Source organism: Equus przewalskii, chromosome 4, assembly GCF_037783145.1.
Source record: "Equus przewalskii isolate Varuska chromosome 4, EquPr2, whole genome shotgun sequence".
In the NCBI taxonomy this organism is placed as follows: domain Eukaryota; kingdom Metazoa; phylum Chordata; class Mammalia; order Perissodactyla; family Equidae; genus Equus; species Equus przewalskii.
The window spans coordinates 89168996-89186417 of NC_091834.1; the positions used below are offsets into that span (position 1 = coordinate 89168996).

Below are 17422 nucleotides of genomic sequence, written 5' to 3' on the forward strand. Positions count from 1 at the left end.
AGGGTGTGGCAGGTGAGCAGGCAAGGTCTGGAGGACCCACAGAGAGGACTTTCCTGAGGAGATGGTGACCCAAAGGAGACACCATGTGGTGTGCAATGCAGGCAGGGCCGGGGGTGGTGGTGGAAAATGTGAAGACAGGATGTGTGGAAATGAGGAGGGAATGTTCCAAACATGTGTTTTCCAGGTTTCGTTCACAGTTTTGTCCAGGCCAGCTCCAGAGAAATAGGACCCCATTTTATTCTGGCTAAATTTATGAGCCTGCATACTGAACTTAAAAGACTGGATGGTTTAAAAAAAAAAAAAGGTGACTCCACTGATAATAACAATTGATTATCTCAATGACACTGTAAAGGAGCAGGGCACATATTATCATGAGCCTCATCTGACAGATCCCAGAGCACATATCTGGTTCAGTGAATGTCTGCTGTCTTCTCTACTCAGAACAGAACTTTCTCACTTCATTGGGAAACCTGCCCAAATGGGAGTTGTCATATTTGCTGCCCTAGTGGGTCCAGGGCTGGGCATTTGGCTTAAACTGGGCCAATCAGAGCTCTCCCCTGGAATTTTAAAATGTGAGCCCAGCCAGAGTGGTACTCACCTGCTGTTGAGGGGTTAGTGTGAGGCCTGCCAGCAGCCCTGTCTATGCACACGTGCAGGAAGCGTGTCTGTGAGAATGAAGCACGGGCACTGGCAGAGTAATGAAGAGACAGTCTTGTTTTCAGACTAGGAGAGGAGAGCCCCCTGCACTTAGCCTGATGCTCTAGCGGGCTCCACTCTGGCCTCCTCTGGGGAGGCGTCTGCGGGGTGAAGGGGCTATACCCACGTCAAGTCTGTGCGTCCCTCTCATTTTAGTCCCAAGAATTCTCTGTCCAAATGCCCTTGAGCCTCTTCCAGAGCCTGCTTGGGCCTCTTCCCCAGGTCTGTCCTGCTGGAGGCTGACCGTGATGCTGGTGTGCAAACCCCCTAGGCCTGAAGGATGGCCAAGGGGCAGCTGTTTGGGGAATCTGGTGGGGGGTGGGGTGGATGGAACTTGGGTGTGCAGTTTGGGGTGTCCACATTCACGCATGTGAGACCATTTGTGATCTGGAGCAAAGCTTGTGGTGGGAAGAGAAGGGAGAAGCCCACAGGCTTGGAGCCAGCCCTCCCCATGCTGTAAGTTTCCAAAGCAGAACTTGAAGGAGTCAGAGACTTCTTTTTTTTTTTAAAGATTGGCACCTGGGCTAACAACTGTTGCCAATCTTTTTTTTCTTTTTCTGCTTTATCTCCCCAAACTCCGCCTGTACACAGTTGTATATCTTAGTTGCAGGTCCTTCCACTTGTGGGATGTGGGACGCCGCCTCAACGTGGCCTGACGAGTGGTGCCATGACCGCGCCCAGGATCTGAATCCTGGGCCGCCGCAGCAGAGCACGCGAACTTAACCGCTGGGCCACGGAGCCGGCCCTGGAATCAGAGAATTCTAATTCAAACCTGGCCTTCCAGGTGGGATGATCAGAACATATTTTATTTAGGAGTTTGTAAGTTTCGTCTATACCTCTCTGATATTTAGACACGGAGTGTGTGGGTCTGCATTTGTACTCTTGCCCTGGGTCTCACAAATATTAGGGGCGGACCTGAGTAGAGACAAGAGATGGAGAGAAAGTCCCAGTCGCATTGAGTCTCTGGTTCAACATGTTCCTGATGCACAATGCACTCTGCCTTTCTCTTGGCTTGATCTTATCAGTTAATAATGAACAAATTTTTGCCTAAATTAATTTCGATTTGTGTTCTTCAACCAAGAATCCTAGCCAATATAGATAGGAAGTGTTGAAGCTAGGACTTGAACCCAGGCTCTGACTCCTGGGTCTGTGCTCCCTCTACCATGTCACACCAGCTTCCTAACTGCCTCTCCTGCTACAAGCCAAGCAAGACTTACTGATACTATGGCAGGTAAAAGTCTGAACCCATGGGGAGGATTTTACTTACCTGACTCCGAAAAAGACTTGCAGGAGAGTACAGATGCCAGAGACAAAGAACATGGTGCTGATGAGGTAGCTTTTGGTCAGGGGGTCATGCTGCAGACACAGGTCCTTGGCCAGGATGAGCGGCACTGCCACGAGCCCCCCCAGGGCCGTAAGGAAGTGCTGTGGGCAGAGCAGAGAGAGTAGATGGACATGTAGATGCTGTGGCTGCCTGCTCCACCCTCATTCCCATTGCCACTGCCAGAGCCAAGAGCTCCATCTCTGGTCTCAGAGGAGCCCGGCCATGAGTGACAGGCAAAGATCTAGGCAAACAGTAGAAACTAGGAAGGCCTGACAGGAAGAAGCAGGGACCCAGCCAGAGGGTCTGGGGTTCCAGGGCAAACCCTGGGCAGGACTCTAGTGCTGAGAACAGATATTCTGGGTAGAAACCAAAGGAGAGACACAGCCCAGGTGGACATAACAGGAACCAAGGAAAGGACTGCAAGAATAAAAACAAGGCAAGAGGCTCATTATTAAAACAAGGCACAAGGTGAGGGCAAGACCATTGACCAGGAAGGCCTGAGCACGTTCTCCAGGATAGATCATGTATTAAGTCCCAAAACAGCCTTAGCAAATTTAAGACTGAAATCATACCAAGTACCTTTTCCAACTAAAGTGGTGTGAAACTAGGAATCAATAACAGGAGGAAAACTGGAAAATTCACAGATTCATGGAAATTAAGCAACAGACTCCTGAATAACCAATGGGTCAAAGAAGAAATCAAAAAATACCTTGAGACAAATGGAAATGGAAACATAAGATACCAAAACTTATGAGCTGCAGCAAAAGCAGTTCTAAAAGGGAAGTTTATAACAATCAATGCTTATATTAAGGAAAGAGAAAAATCTCAAATAAACAATCTAAGTTTACTCCTCAAGGAACTAGAAAAAGAAGAACAAACTAAGTCCAAATTTAGCAGAAAAAAGGAAATAATAAAGATCAGAGAAGAAATAAATCAAACAGAGATCAGAAAAACAATAGAAAGATCAACTGGCTTTCTGGAAAGATAAACCCTTAGCTGGACTAAGAAAAAAAAAGAGAAGACTCAAACAAATAAAATCAGAAATGAAAAAGGAGCCGTTACAATTGATACAACAGAAACACAAGAACCATAAGACACTAGTATGAACAATTATAGGCCAACAAATTGGATAACCTAGAAGAAATGGATAACTTCCTAGAAACATATAACTTACTAAGAGTGAATCACAAAGAAACAGAAAATGTGAACAGACCAATGACAAGTGAGGAGATTGAATCAGTCACCAAAAACCTCCCAACAAAGAAAAGTCCAGGACCAGATGGCTTCACTGGTGAATTCCACCAAACATTTAAAGAAGAATTAACGCCAATACTCAAACTCTTCCAAACAAGTGAAGAGGAGGGAACACTTCCAAATTCATTGCATGAGGCCAGCATAACTCTAAAACCAAAGTCAGATAAGGACACAATAGGAAAAAACACTATCCCTGATAAATAGAGGTGCAAAAATTCTCAACAAAATATTAGCAAACTGAATTCAGCAGTACATTAAAAGGATCATACACCACAATCAAGTGGGATTCATCCCTGGGATTAAAGGATGGTTCAATATATGTAAATCCATAAATATGTCACACCACATTAATAAGATGAAAGATAAAAATCATATAATCATCTCAATAGATGCAGAAAAAGCACTTGACAAAATTCAGGATCCTTTCACGATAAAATATCTACATTATCCATTTGATTGGCTCATCATAATATTTTAAAAATATTATGACATTTGTTCTTATTTTATAGAAAGCACAAAGAAGCAAACAAAAATGTTTATCACATTCCTGCTATCCCATACTGAACAGTTTGTAGTAGTAAAACAAACACATCTATGAAATTAGACAATTCATCCTATAAAAAGTTGCGCAATAAAAAAATGAAAGTTGAAGGCTACCCTGCCTTTCTTAGTTCCTCTTCCCAAAACTAAACACATTTATTAGTTTCTTGTGAATCCTTCAAAACATATGAAGTTACTACATATACTTATTTCTACCGTTGTACCCCTTTTTTGTTAGTTTGTTTTTAACAAAAAAAAGATCATACTATATATAGTTATCTACATTGCTTTTTTCATTTAATATAACTTGGGGAACATTCTCTAACTGCAAGATAAATATATCTTTCTCTTTTTAAGAGCTCGATAAAAAAGTCATTTGTTAGGATGTGTCACAATTTATTTAACCTGTTCCCTGTGATGGATATTTTGGTTGTTTCTAAGGTTTGTTTGTTTGTTGTGTCGTTTTGATTTCATTATTACCAATAATGTTACAAGAACTTCTTTGTACTGATCTGAACAAGCCTTGTCAGCATATCCACAGAGAAGTTCTCAAGCATTGGAAACTGGGTGAAAGGGTATATGTGTTTTACATGCTGATGGAAATCACCAAATTGTCATCCAGAAAGATTGCAGCAAATAACACTCCAACAAAAGTGTTCAAGAGAGCTCGCTTCCCCAAATTCCCCAAGCATTGGTTAACAAATTTTTCAGTTGTTGCCAATCAAATAAATTAAAATTGGTTTCTTGAAAAAAAAAAAACAAACGATGGCCCAGTTGGTGTCCTTGATGTGACCTATCAGCCCAGCATGAGAGATTCCTAGCTAATTCCTCCCCCGCCCCCCAAACTCCTGGACAGACAGAGAGACGAGAGGAGCTCTCAGCTCCCCTAGAGCTCAGTTACATGGAAGACAATATCAGCAACTGAAGTTGTGGATCTTGACTAATTTGACCCGGATGTACGTTGATATGGCTTTTGAGACAGAGCCTCTTTGGACCCAGTGTTTGCTGGGTGGCATTACCTGGATCCCCAAGAGGATGCAGAGATACCATGGTGGGACGTCTAAGATGCCATAGGCCAGGTGGCTGCTGCTGGGACTCCCAGGCTGACCATCCTTCTTCTTGCCTCGGCCATCATCTTGGGAGCTGAGCATGTTATCATCCTGCTGCTGAGAACAACAGAAGGACACATGTGGGCATTTCCAAAGGAATCAAATGGGTTTCTTGATTTGAACCACACAGATTTGAACACACATTACCTCCAGAGGCAAGAGGTAATGAGACAAAGATAACTGTTGGCCGGCTTGGATTTCTAGGTCCAGACTCAAAAGAGCAGTGATTTTCTTTATTACATATCTGCAGAGGGCCTCTGTGTGAATCTGGGGCCATGCAAGAGGAGTGGATGCCTTGCCTGAAGCCCTGGCAGAGAAGCACCTATGTGCGGCAGGAGATGGGGGCCAACTCCAAGGTCAGAAAATGGGCAGGTTTCCCTTCTAGATAGGTAAATGGGGATCCTGGCCCCAGAATGGTGTAGCTGCCCTCAGGCTCTGGGCTCACATCTGCCAAAGCCCTCATGACAGGATGATTACTATATGGACGGTGTCCTTATCCATCTCTTCTGCTGGGCTGTGAGTTCTTAGAAAGCATTGATTGTGCCTTACTCTTCTTTGTTGTCTCAGCTTCTAGAGTAGTCCTTGTGCTCAGTGTAGACCAAATGAATGGATGTCACACACAAATGTAAATGAGTGCAGTGCATACAGAATGTTCTATGGGCAATAGCCAACTTATTCCTACCAGTTTAACCAAAATTAACTTTGAATTACTGTGCACTGTAGGATGTTAAGCATCATCTGTGGCCTCTATCCACTAGATGCTAGGTGCACCTCCTCCTCTACAGTTGTGACAACCAAAAATGTCTCTGGACATTGCAAATGTCCTCAAAGTGGAGAAGTAAATTCGCCCCCAGTTAAAAGCTGCTGTTTTGATTATTAACCAGTTCCCACTACAGAAGTCCTAACTAGGGACAGTGCTGCCTGTCATGGGGAGGTGGGGCAGGTAGACCATCCCATCTCCTGTGTGGAGATGGAGGAAGCCAGGCTGCCTCCTCCACGGGGTTAGAACATTAGCAAATACTGATCCTAATTCCTTCCCAGAGCCACCTGTGGGGCCCGCATCACTGGCCATCGAGAAGGCGTGGCATAGCGCGCTGAGCCTCGGTGCAGCCAGGGGATCCCAGGGCTATGGTCAGGCTGCTGACGGTGGGCTGACTGATCCAGCCGCAGCCCAGCTCTGCAGAGTTATCTTGTTGCTGGGGTTCTGAACAGTGTTTGCTCATTAATTTTCCAACATTTAGGTCCTAAAAGATTAATGTAAGAGTTTTGCTTCTGCTCATCTGTTTAGCGATGCCTGGAAGTATGCATCCCTCACCTGCTCCGGGAAGCCTTCCCTGACCTCGCCCAAGCCCAGCCTCAGACTAAAGTAGCCCTTTCCTCCTCAGAGGCTCCTACAAAACCATGAGCACATTTACCCTGGCCCAAAACAGGCCTGAGTGCCGCGTGTTTCCTTATCCAAAAGATCATCAAGTCCCATAAAGTCTCTATGGCCATCCCAGCACAAAGTTAGCACTCATACAACTCTCTGTTGACTGGTGAATTAGATGAATGAACGTATAAATTAATGACTATAGAGAGTTTTTCTCACTGATTTTCTTTTAAAGATTGGCCCAGAGCTAACATCTGTTGCCAATCTTTTCTTCTTCTTCTTCTTCTTCTTCTTCTTCTATCCAAAACCCACCAGTACATAGTTGTATATTCTAGTTGTAGGTCCTCCTAGTTCTGCTATGTGGGACACTGCCTCAGCATGGCTTGAGGAGTGGTGCTAGGTCTGTGCCCAGGACCTGAACCAGCAAAACCCTCGACCACCAAAGCAGAGCAAGTGAACTGAACCACTAGGCCATGGGGCCAGCCTTTGATTTTTTTTTTAAGTAAATCCCTAATTAACCGGTAGAACTCTTCTGAAACATCGTGCTTATCCTATCTAGACTTCTGAGAAGAAGGATGTATTGATGCTGCTTGGTACTTGGGTTGCACAGGAAAGTTGTTTCTGCCGAAGGAGGTTAAGGCTGGGCCCAAGACAGACTGCAGGGTGCTAGAGGGAACGAACTCTGGGCCCCTGAGCCCTTGTCACGAGGTTTTAGTGAATGTATGGAGGAATCAGTGAGGGCAACAGAGGAAAAACAGGTGGAGGAAAAGAGGAGAGGGAGAAGGAAAGAGAGATTGATCAATCAATCGATTGATTGATTCTGGGTAGGCTACACAGAACAATAGACCATGCAGTTTGAAGCTGGGCTGACATGGTCTGTCAGCGCCCTGCTTGGAGGCCAAAGGCACATCACTTCACCTCTCCCAGCCCCCGTCTCCCCATCTCAATCTGCGATGGTTGTAAGGACACTTGAAGACTCCAGTGTGTGCAGTGTATGTGGCATCCTGCTGTGTGCGCCCATGCGTGAGCTCACAGGGCTGTGGCTGGTACAGTTGTGTGTGTTCTGCCAACAAGATCACCTCGCACCCTCTCTCAGGAGCTGTCAGAATTCTCAGGAAGGTGACGGGGAGGGAAACACTGACTGGAGAGAACTGTTGGCTCTGGACCTTCTGGTCTTTTGCCCTCACAGGAGCCAATGACTCCAAGACTATTCCTAGTCTGTGGACCTCTCAATAATCTAAGTTCTGTCTGGATATCAAATTGGACCATCTGAAGATTATGGAAACCACTCCTGCATCCACTTTAAAACAGTTATCAGGGAAAGTGACCTTGCATGAGGCCCCACATAAAAAAAAAATTCAAAAAAAATTGTTTAGGACTTAGAGTTGGGAAAATCCTGTCTTCCTTGAGAACAGCTGGTTCTTCTCTTCTGATAAAAGTGTGTGACTTCTGGGAAGCCCGTCAGCCATGGCTGGTAGACCTGGTGACCTCATGTCACTTAGGCAAAGAGATGGAACAAAAAATAAAACAAGCAGGTACACAGAGTGCTAAGATTCATGTGGGTCAGAAATGAATCACTAGCATATTAAAGACATACATAGAAACAAGTGACATCCCAAAGCTCTTGTAGAGCAGCCCTTCTCAGACAGAGGCAGACACTGTCCCATCCTGGGGCATATCTGAATCTGGGAGGCACTTTTCTCCCAGAGAATCCCCTGCAGGGAGAAGTCTGTGCCTGTGACTCACGCAGCTGCAGACGGAAGCTTGCGAGCCCCTTCTTGGAGAAAGAATGGATTCTTAACGCAGCGTCCCTGCCAGTGAGCACTGGGATGAGAAGAGAGGCCACAGCTCTGCTTCTGCTTGGAGGTGAGTCCATCAGCTCAATACATGGCTGTAACCTCACTGAAAGACTTGATCAAAAGAGGAGTTCTGATGCGCTTTGGCATTTTATGGAGCTTTACAGTTTACAAAGAGCTTCCGATGCATCCTCTCATCTGCCCCAATTTACAGGTGGGAAGACTGAGGCTTAGTGAGGCTCATGGCTTGTCCAAGGTCCCACTGTAAATGGGAGAATGGAATCATCCTGTTTTGGCGTCAAGGGCAGTCATCTGCAGGTGTGTCCCCTGTGCCTACAGCCCCCCAGCTCCCAGGACAGATGAGCAGAGCAGGAGGAGACCCTGGTGCAGGGAGAGCAGCAGTGGGAAGGGGGAGTTCCTGGGGGAAGATGGATCCCTGCCCTCTGACTCCATCCGTACCCCACACAGCCTTTGTGCCCCCACCGGACCCTCTAGGTTCATTTCCTAACATTCCCGTTGACCAGGCTCTAGCCAATCGGATTGTCCAGGTTTCGCCACATGTGGCCTCAATGATCCCGCCTCAGAGCCTTTGCTCCCTCTGTGCTCCCCACTCAGTGCCCTGCTTCCCCTACCCACCCCCTGCCTCCAAGAGCTCAGTGCCTCCTCCCCATCACCTCCCCTGACCCCGCACCCCCATGCGATTTTTCTCCCTAGTACTCCAGCACATGTTGCCTCTCTGTTACGTAATTTACCATTTTCTCCCTTGTACCATAAGCTGTCTTCCCCGTGTTTATATCCCCAGAAGGTTCTAGCAGAGAAACATGCATGTGAAAACCAAAAACATCTCAGAAAAATGACTTCTTAATCCAGGTGCTGAAACTGAGGTTTTGAGGAAAATGAAGAGAAGACGCCACCGAAGAGGAGATGGATCCGGGCCCAGACCTCCCCTCCCCACTGGCCGCAGGTAAGCCCCAAGTGTGGCAAAGATCCCAGCCTTCAGAAAACAGAGTCTTCAACTTATTTCCCAAGACCTTTTTTTCTTTTAGTTTCATTTTGCTTCCATGAGGTGGTGGCAGAAAGGATTCTGAGGAGAAGAAAGGGGAATGTTCTCAGGGGCCTTCCACAACTTTCCAGAAGAGATGGCCAGGGCCTCTTTACCAGACAGCTGACCAGCAGAGGGCAGGGTCTGGCAGCCTGGCTCCAGGGGACAGCTCTTGGGACCCAGCCCAGGTGCGCAGGTAGCAGATGTCCTGCAGATGCATTGGCTGGGTCTCACTTGGGCGACAGGCCTGGCCTGGTACAAAGCGGCTCTTTCTGCCTGTGGTGTGAGTGGCAAGAACAGAGGGTCTCTGCTCAGATCCCCTGTTAGTCTCAGGTGGCCAAAACAGGTGGGAGAGGTGGTGGGGCCAGGACTAGCTTGCGAGCCTCCAGATGGGTCACTGTGACTCTACTCCTCTGGGTCTCAGGTTCCTCATCAGGCAAATGGGAACAGAGGTGCCTGTGGCATTGGCTTGGAGGGAAGGAAGCCAAGTACATGAAGTGCCTGGGGCATGTGGGTTGTCAGCAAACATTAGTTCTCTCTCTCTGCTTCCCTCTCTCCTTCCCTTTGCTTTGTTCAGAAAGGGCTTCTGAGCAAAGAAATTGTAACACTGAGAACCCTGGAAAACAAATATTTGGATTCAACAGAGACAAACCTAAGGTCAAAGGTAGAGCAAAGGGGCTCCTCCAGCTCTTCCTCAGTCCTTGTGGTTCATCCACAGGGTCAGCCCTGGAGGAATCTCTGCCTCTGGGGACCAGGTGGGAGGGCGGCCGCCACCCCTGTTTAATCACCTAAAATCTTGTCTGGACTGTGAGGCTCGGTCCTTAGCACTAATAAGGAATGGGGGCTTTAGGACTCCCTGCTGGCCCCTCGGGGCCTCTCTCTCCCTTTCTGCCTGCCCCCCTCTTCTCTTTCCCTCTCTCTTCTACCAGCACTCACCAGGAAGTCGGGGTGCTCACAGCTGGTCATGGCAGACTTCACGGCAACTGGAGGACTCCTGTTGGCGTCCTCCCAGGGTGAAAAAAAAGGGAAGCCGCTCCAGTAGAGAAAGATTAACTTCTCAATGCCCGCCAAAATAATAAAAGTGAGAGGCAGGCAGGGATCCCTGGCCTGGCTCTGAGGAGGGTGGGGCCTCCTGGCTCCAGATGCGGATCTGCAACAGACCCGCGCCACTGCCCCACCCCAGCCCTCTCCAGTCATAATTTGGTAAGTTTGGGTAATTGCAGAGAAGTTGATACCCCATGACGCTAAGGGACGAATCAGGGCACAGCCTGTCAGGGTGTGGCAGGAGCTCACTTTGGGGAAGCCGAGTTCCTGGGAGCAGGAAAGGAGGGGGCGAGGGGGAGGCTCTGGCTGAAGAGGTTTTTCAGTTTCGAAAGCTGATTTCTGGTGACTGGCTGAGCTGTGATGAAAGCACTGCAAAAACAACCTAACCAGCCTGGCCTCTGAGATGCGTTAATCAAGTCACCAATGAGGGAAAGTGTATTACTGTTGACCTGGGAGCAGCCACTAGGGCTCAAGGGTGCAGCAAAGCCTCAGTGAGAGACTGAGGAAAAAATGCTTCTAATTCTTAAGTGCTTGTCTCCCTAACACCCGGAAACATCTAATAACTCAGCTTTTAGAGAGACGGGTCCAGGAAGCCATCGTCTTACTCTCATTTTGCAGAGGGTGCTTGACAGGCTCTCCTCGAGAACGCAAGGTAAACCCCATTCCACGAAGTCCAAAGGAAGCCAAGTACTGGCTACTCGTAATGGTGTCATGTTCTCGAATGGGTGGTGCTGGGTCTCAAAGTTCAAAAAACACGCAGGACACACATAGACATCATTGGGAATTGGTCCAAGAGGGAGCACTGAGAAAAGCAACAATGAGATGTTTGACCAGGGAGAAGACAGACCTGATTTGGACTGTGACAGAAAGCCAAGGTCGGAAGACAGTCAAAGGTCACCAAGTAGCTAGCTTTATTAAATGCTTAACTATGTTGACTTGCTGCACCTTTTTTGTATTATCTTATTTAATGTTCGCCGCAAACTAGCACCCACATCCTTATTTTATAGATCAAGAAACTCAGGTGTTGATGGGGTGAGCTCTTTGCCCGAGGCTCATAGCAAACACAGGAGCTGAGGTTCAAACCCAGACAGTCTTGTTCCACAGCCCACGGGGCTTGAGGAGATGCCAGATAGAGACCTGCGAACCCTCTGGGTCTGGAGATCAGAAGGACAAGGCTCCAGGGGAGATGGCCCGGAGGGTGTGGATGCAGAGGGGCTTCCTCAGGCTGCCCCTGAGAGGAAACGTGGGTCCTCTACAAATGGCACCCAGGGGCTTAACAGTCACCTTGGAAGTGAAGGTCATTGCTCAGCCTCAGGAGGGCGCTTCGTCCTCCCCGCCTCCCCAGAGCGTGAGGAAAGATGGTGCAGGCTTAGCTACACAATTGAGGTACATCACAAAGATGGTCTCCTGTTCCCACTTCATTTGGCTGCCTGTTCACAGGGTTCCAGAACCCTCCTCACTCTTCATCTTCAAGTCCTTTCTTCTGGGCCTGACGCTCTTTGTTTCACATGGTTCTCTGCACAAGTCCTTTCTGTGTTCGCCCTGTGGCCTGTGGTCACTGCTGCTGTCCGTGTAGTCCCCACCCCCTCAGCAGCTCAGATGAGGAGCCAAGCCAGCACCGCTCCTTTTCCTCCACCTTCGGCCCCTCAGAAGTGACTTCCACAGACTGTGGTTTCTTCACTCATTGCCTGGCCTGGCTTCTGCCACCATCTCTCACACTAAAGCCACTGTGGTACCCAACAAATCTCCCACAGCCTCAGCTGCCTTGCCCTCCCGCCCCAGCTGGAATCATCTCGCCACCCCACACACACAACAACCTGAGGTTACCATATACCCCCAACACATTCACATTAATTATTCATGACTCCTTGTTTTGAGTTACAGAAATCCAGTTCTGGTAATCAGGTCAGGCAATGAGAGGAATTTGTTTTAAGAATATGGGACTGGGGCCAGTTAGGTGGCATAGTGGTTAAGTTCCCCTGCTCTGCTTCAGCAGCCCAGGGTGCTGAATCCCAGGTTCATGGGTTCAGATCCCGGGTGGGGACCTAGACTGCTCACCAAATCACGCTGTGTGGCATCACCATACAAAAAAGACGGGAAGATTAACATGGATGTTACCTCAGGGACAATCTTCCTCAAGCAAAATGAGGAACATAGGCAACAGATGTTAGCTTCCAGCAAATCTTCCTCACTTAAAAAAAAAGGATATGGGATCTCTCTGAGAACCAATGATCTTTCCCCAAACACATGACGGAATTAAAACTCTCCCATTCCATTGTCACATAAACTTCTAATCCCAAATTTGAGGCAGTTCCTCAGGCTCCAGGCCCTTTGGGAGGAGAAGGGCGTTGGGCCTCTCCGTATATAACGCATGATGGCCCCACTGGATGCACCATCTTTGCATGTGGAGTAGGCCAAGCAGGAAGGCTTGACCTGGACCTTTTCTCCGCCGAGGTCAGATTAATTGGCAGTTGGCTGTTGTAGGAGGGAATTTGCAAAGACATGGCCATGAGGCAAATCACGCCTGACAGCAAGCATGAAGAAGGCCAACAGAGCTTCTCAATTGTGGGTCAAACTAAACTGTGGGTGCTGCTTTTGGTTTTGCCATTCAGAATCCATTCAGCCTGCTCTCATTTTCCTCTTGGGAACCATCCTGATCCACAGCAGCCAGCTCACGTGCTTCAGGCAGAGTTTACTCTGCCCAGTGGTTGCCCTGCAGGAGGGGGTGGGGCAGCTGGAGCACCGCAAACTCCTGGCCACAGCCTTGGTTGGATTAGCGATGGGTATGGGACCCAACTAGAGCCACTGAGGTGCAATGAGACTTCTGCCGGGACTTTGGGGAGAGAGGCATTCTCTCTTTTTCACTAAACTTGAACCTGGAGGATGCTGCTCTATAGCTGCTGGCAGCCATCTGACAACTGTATAGAGCCTGAGAAGGAAGCCGACATGGAGAACAGAGCAGAGATGGAGAGAGACTAGGTGCCAGTGATATTTGATCCCATGTATCTAGCCATATACTTCAGCTGGTAAATTCTCTTTTTGGGGGCCGCCCCGTGGCCGACTGGTTAAGTTGGCGTACTCTGCTTCAGCAGCCCAAGGTTTTGCTGGTTTAGATCCTGGGCATGGACATGGCACCACTCATCAGGCCATGCTGAGGTGGTGTCCCACATAGCACAACCAGAGGCAGTCACAATTAGAATAAACAGCTGTGTACTGGCGGCTTTGGAGAGAAGAAGGAAAATAAAAAAGAAGATTCATAATAGATGTTAGTTAGGTGGCAATCTTAAAAAAAAAAATTCTTTTTTAGCTTAAACCAGTTTGCTTTGGGTTTTCTGTCATTTGCAACCAAAATACCAATCCACAAACTTACGCTTTTATCTCCAATCTTAATCCAGTTCTTTTTCTAGAATTACTTACACAATATTTGCTAAGTTTTACCCTTCACTAACAATGATTGTTACATTTATAAGAGCATTAAAAATAACTTAAACATTAGTTCTAATGGTAATCACCTCAACATATTTTTCCACAACAGAATTGTCTAAAAAGTGGCAAAAACAATACAAGAGACTATTGGGGAACAATTTAAAGCCCATTTGTCCAAAAGATGCTTCACTCAAATGAACAGTCATGCACCGCATAATGACATTTTTTGTCAGTGATGGATCACATGAACAATAGTGGTCCCATAGGATTAGCACCATATAGCCTAGGCGTGCAGTAGGCTCTACCATCTAGGTTTGTGTAAGTATACTTTGTGATGTTTGCACAACAAGGATACTGCCTAACAACGCATCTCTGAGAACATATCCCATACTTAAGCGACCCACGGCTGTACCTAATTTCATATACTCTTGTTCTGGAGGGTGAAGAAACCAACATTAGCCATGGACAGAGGGGTTTCCTAACATCTTTATACAGCCCTGGCTTGTTTCACCAGAAATTGGAGTTGTAGAATTTTAGGTTTGGATTTGCAAAATTATTTACCTCAAATTTTGATATCTACAGCTTGGAAACACTGCCCCAATGGATTGTGGCTCTTGATTTATGACTTCCTGGTCTAAATATTCCAATACTCATGCTTAATTGAATCTCAGTTTCTAGAACAGGGGATGGAAAACCACGACTCACAACTCAAATCTGGCCCACTGCCTACTTGTAAAAAAAAGAGCTTTACTGAAACATATCCACGGTCATTCGTTTCCATCTTCTCTATAGCTGCTTTTGGGTTACGATGGTAGAGTGGAATAGTTGTGAGGGGCCCACAAAGTCTAAAATGATTACTACTTGGCCCTTTACAGAAAAAGTTTGCTGACTTCTGCTCTAGAACATCAGTCCAAAAAGTTATGTTTAAAAAAAACCCCAATTTAAAAAGTCTTCAGCATATAATTTTTCATCTTTAACTACACAATGTAGGCATGAGTTAAATAAATTTAAACAAAGTATAAGTACTTTTTTTAAACCCTATGATCTCCTCTTCAGCTGATATCAGCCTTTGCGCTCCTCTTCCAGAGCTCAGCATCCCACAGGCATTTCTGTGCGTTCACTCTCGCAGAGCACAGGCCTGACTCCGGGGCTGCTTAACAGGAACATCCCAACAGGCAGTTTGCCATTTATAATCATTGTTCTCTGCTCTTAGGGCACTAACTGCTTCTGCTAACCCTTCAGCTCGTCTCTGTCTCTGTGTTCAAGCTCTTCTGTTGGACAAGCAGGGCCCAGGGAGGAATATCCAGGTGGGGTCCTAGGACCTGGATTCGATGGAACTGACCTGAGGGCTGTGGAACCAAGAGCCGAAACCAGCTTATGGAGAGTAGGGTTGAAAACCATTACTCTAATATAAGCAGGAAGATTCCAAAGTGGGAAGACAGGTTGCGAAATTTAACTGCTGCTCCAAGCTGCCCCTTCTCAGCAGAGGCAGGTCCTGCAGCCTGCTTTGGTGTCTTTATAATTGCAGCTCTTCCTTATGGCACACTCTGGGTCCCCAGGCCGGGTCACTGAGGCTCAGAGTGGAGGATGGGGCTTCAGAAGGCTGGGCGAGCAGAGACCAGGGAAAGTCAGATGGATTCTCATGCAGAGCTGCCTCTGGCAGGAGAGGTCCTGGCCTTATAGACTCCACCACCTTGAAGATGTCTGATGGTGGGCCCCATCTGCAGCTTTCTCAGGTCACCTCGTGACCAATGTACCCAGAGGGCAGTATTCCAGAGCCCTTCTGGGCCACCCTGCTCCTGTAGGTCATCAGGAGATCTGGGAAATCAGAAGATGCTTGATAAACCATAGGCTACTAGTTACGGTCTTAGTTGCAAGAAACAGAAACCAACTCTGACCACCTTTAGCAAGAAATGGGTATTTATTTGAAGAACTCGGTAGCTCACAGAATGAAGAGCTGAACAACCAGGCACTGGGAGGATAGCGATAGTGGGTCCGGAGATCACAGTGGCAGGGATCCATGGACTTTCTCTTGGAGGGAATTACTGTGAGGTGACTCAGCCCCACCGACCTTCTCCTCCTCGTGCCATCACTCAGAAGTCAAATTCCAAGGATATGGGATCTGATTGGCCCAGTCTGGGTTGTGTGTCCTGCAGGCAGCCCACAGAGACTGGGGTGGAAGTGGGGTCCTGCCACTGGCAGCTCTCCAGGAGGCACAGAGAATGGGGAAGGGGCAGTATTTCCAAAGGAAAGAGAAGAAACGCAGAAGGAAGATGCAGGAAGAAGGGGGCCACTCCCCACAGTCACCGTGATAGGGAACATCCTGGGTGGAGGAGCCCAGGGAGTTTTCCCACGTGAATTCTGTGCTGTTGCAGCAAGAGAACCTGCCACGGGGTCAGTAAGAAGTACAACAATGGAGTGTGCCTGCTTCCTGTGCTCCACTGGCCGCTGCAGAGGCACCTTCCACCTCCGTCTGCCCTGCTCAGCACACACCTGGAAGGCGACAGTCTGCTGCCCACCCCCTTCCCCAAGAAACAGAAGTTAATGCAGCTGTAGACACTATTTTTGCACGATTGATGCATGCTTTCTGGGCAGGCATTTTCCTCTCCCCTGCCCGCCCCCCATCACCTATTCCAGAAGACATGTCACTAAGGGAAGCAGGCAGGGACCCAGAACTGATCGAGTTTTAGAACAATAGGCTTAATTCCTTGCACACCTGATTTTTCAGACTGAGAGTCCTACCCTCCAGTGTGGGGACTCACCCTGTTGGCCGAGACCACTCACACAGAGCGGACTGATGACAGACCCAAGAATGAGAGCCCTGCCATTCGAGGGCACGGGGAGCTGGGTTGAATCGTACGCAGTGATGTGGAGCCTCTCAGAGGCCAGGTTCAGGGTGACTCACCCCGGCTGCGTTGGGGAGAGTCCCACAGAACACTAAATGCCCTGAGCAGATCCAGGGCCAAGGGCAGGACCAAGAAAGGGAGTGGTGCAGACTGGTAGAGGCTGCAGACCAGATGAATTCCTCATTTCTAGGAAAATACCAGAAAAAGAGAGGCATGGAGGGGAATTTTAAGTCCCTTATATCAGACTTGGAATTTCTAGAAGAATGGACCATCTTCCATGAGAGAGAAGGAGCAATTCCAAAAGCAGCAGCCAGGGGTCTTCCTCCAGGACAGAGAGGTTTTTACCAGAACTGGCAGCCCTGGTGGCACCTGGCAGGTGTCACGGGCCATCAGACAGGGGCACCTCTACCTAAGGCAGCCAAGACCGAGGGCCCCAGTGCTCACCAAATGTTCAGGGAGCTGGGCTTGATGCAAACCGAATTCAGGGGAGGATTCTGAAGCCACAGCAAAGCTGGAGGGAACAAGGTGTAGTTCCAAGACAGCTCTTAGGAACTGAGGCCCTGTAACTGTCTCTGTTGGCTGTGCTTTGAGGAGTGATTGACATTTCATGGAAGTCTTCACCCATGAAGCCGTAAACTCTCAGTGAAATATGTGGAAGTGAGGTGTGCTTGGGAAGGTCTCAGGAGACAACGGGGAGCAGAAGCAGGAGCCATGATGGGCCCCCAGGATTCTAGACCCCACTGACCCCTAACCTCTGCCATGGCAGACAGCCGAGGCCCAGGGATGGGATGGTGACTTAGGAAGAAGCAGATGTGGCTGGAGATTGGGGGCAGGAGCTAGCCCACAGTTATTGCTGCCTTTAAGGCAAAGACCACAGGGAAAGCGCCCCACTCAGGTGAGACACCCAGAGGCTTCTCTGGATCCAAGAAAAGTTCTGCTGGGCCCCTGGTAGTAGAGGATAGGAGGAGGGACGGGC

The 17422-nt window shown here is 48.1% G+C and overlaps 1 protein-coding gene and 1 long non-coding RNA gene across 11 annotated transcripts in view; one reads left to right on the plus strand and one right to left on the minus strand.

Annotated features, from left to right (window-relative positions):
- Positions 1-10457, minus strand: part of LOC103542594 (solute carrier family 23 member 1-like) — a 110379-nt gene extending 99922 nt beyond the window's left edge. For 6 of the 10 annotated variants that reach the window (XR_011539618.1, XR_011539619.1, XM_070617801.1 and 3 more), the window contains exons 1-3: positions 10067-10357; positions 4834-4977; positions 1964-2121 (exon numbers count right to left, since the gene is read on the minus strand). Coding sequence is in view for 6 of the 10 variants with exons in the window: in XM_070617801.1 (XP_070473902.1) it covers positions 1964-2121; positions 4834-4977; positions 10067-10327 (563 nt within the window). In the remaining 4 variants the exon portion in view is untranslated. Of the gene's footprint in view, positions 1-1963; positions 2122-4833; positions 4981-10066 lie in introns of all 10 variants that reach the window. The other 4 variants (XR_011539617.1, XR_011539616.1, XM_070617797.1 and 1 more) reach the window with 1 other exon arrangement.
- Positions 7936-9088, plus strand: LOC139083077 (uncharacterized). Its single transcript, XR_011539623.1, has 3 exons — positions 7936-8158; positions 8303-8406; positions 8959-9088. It is a non-coding gene; the product is annotated as an uncharacterized lncRNA (long non-coding RNA).
- Positions 10458-17422: the final 6965 nt, after the last annotated feature.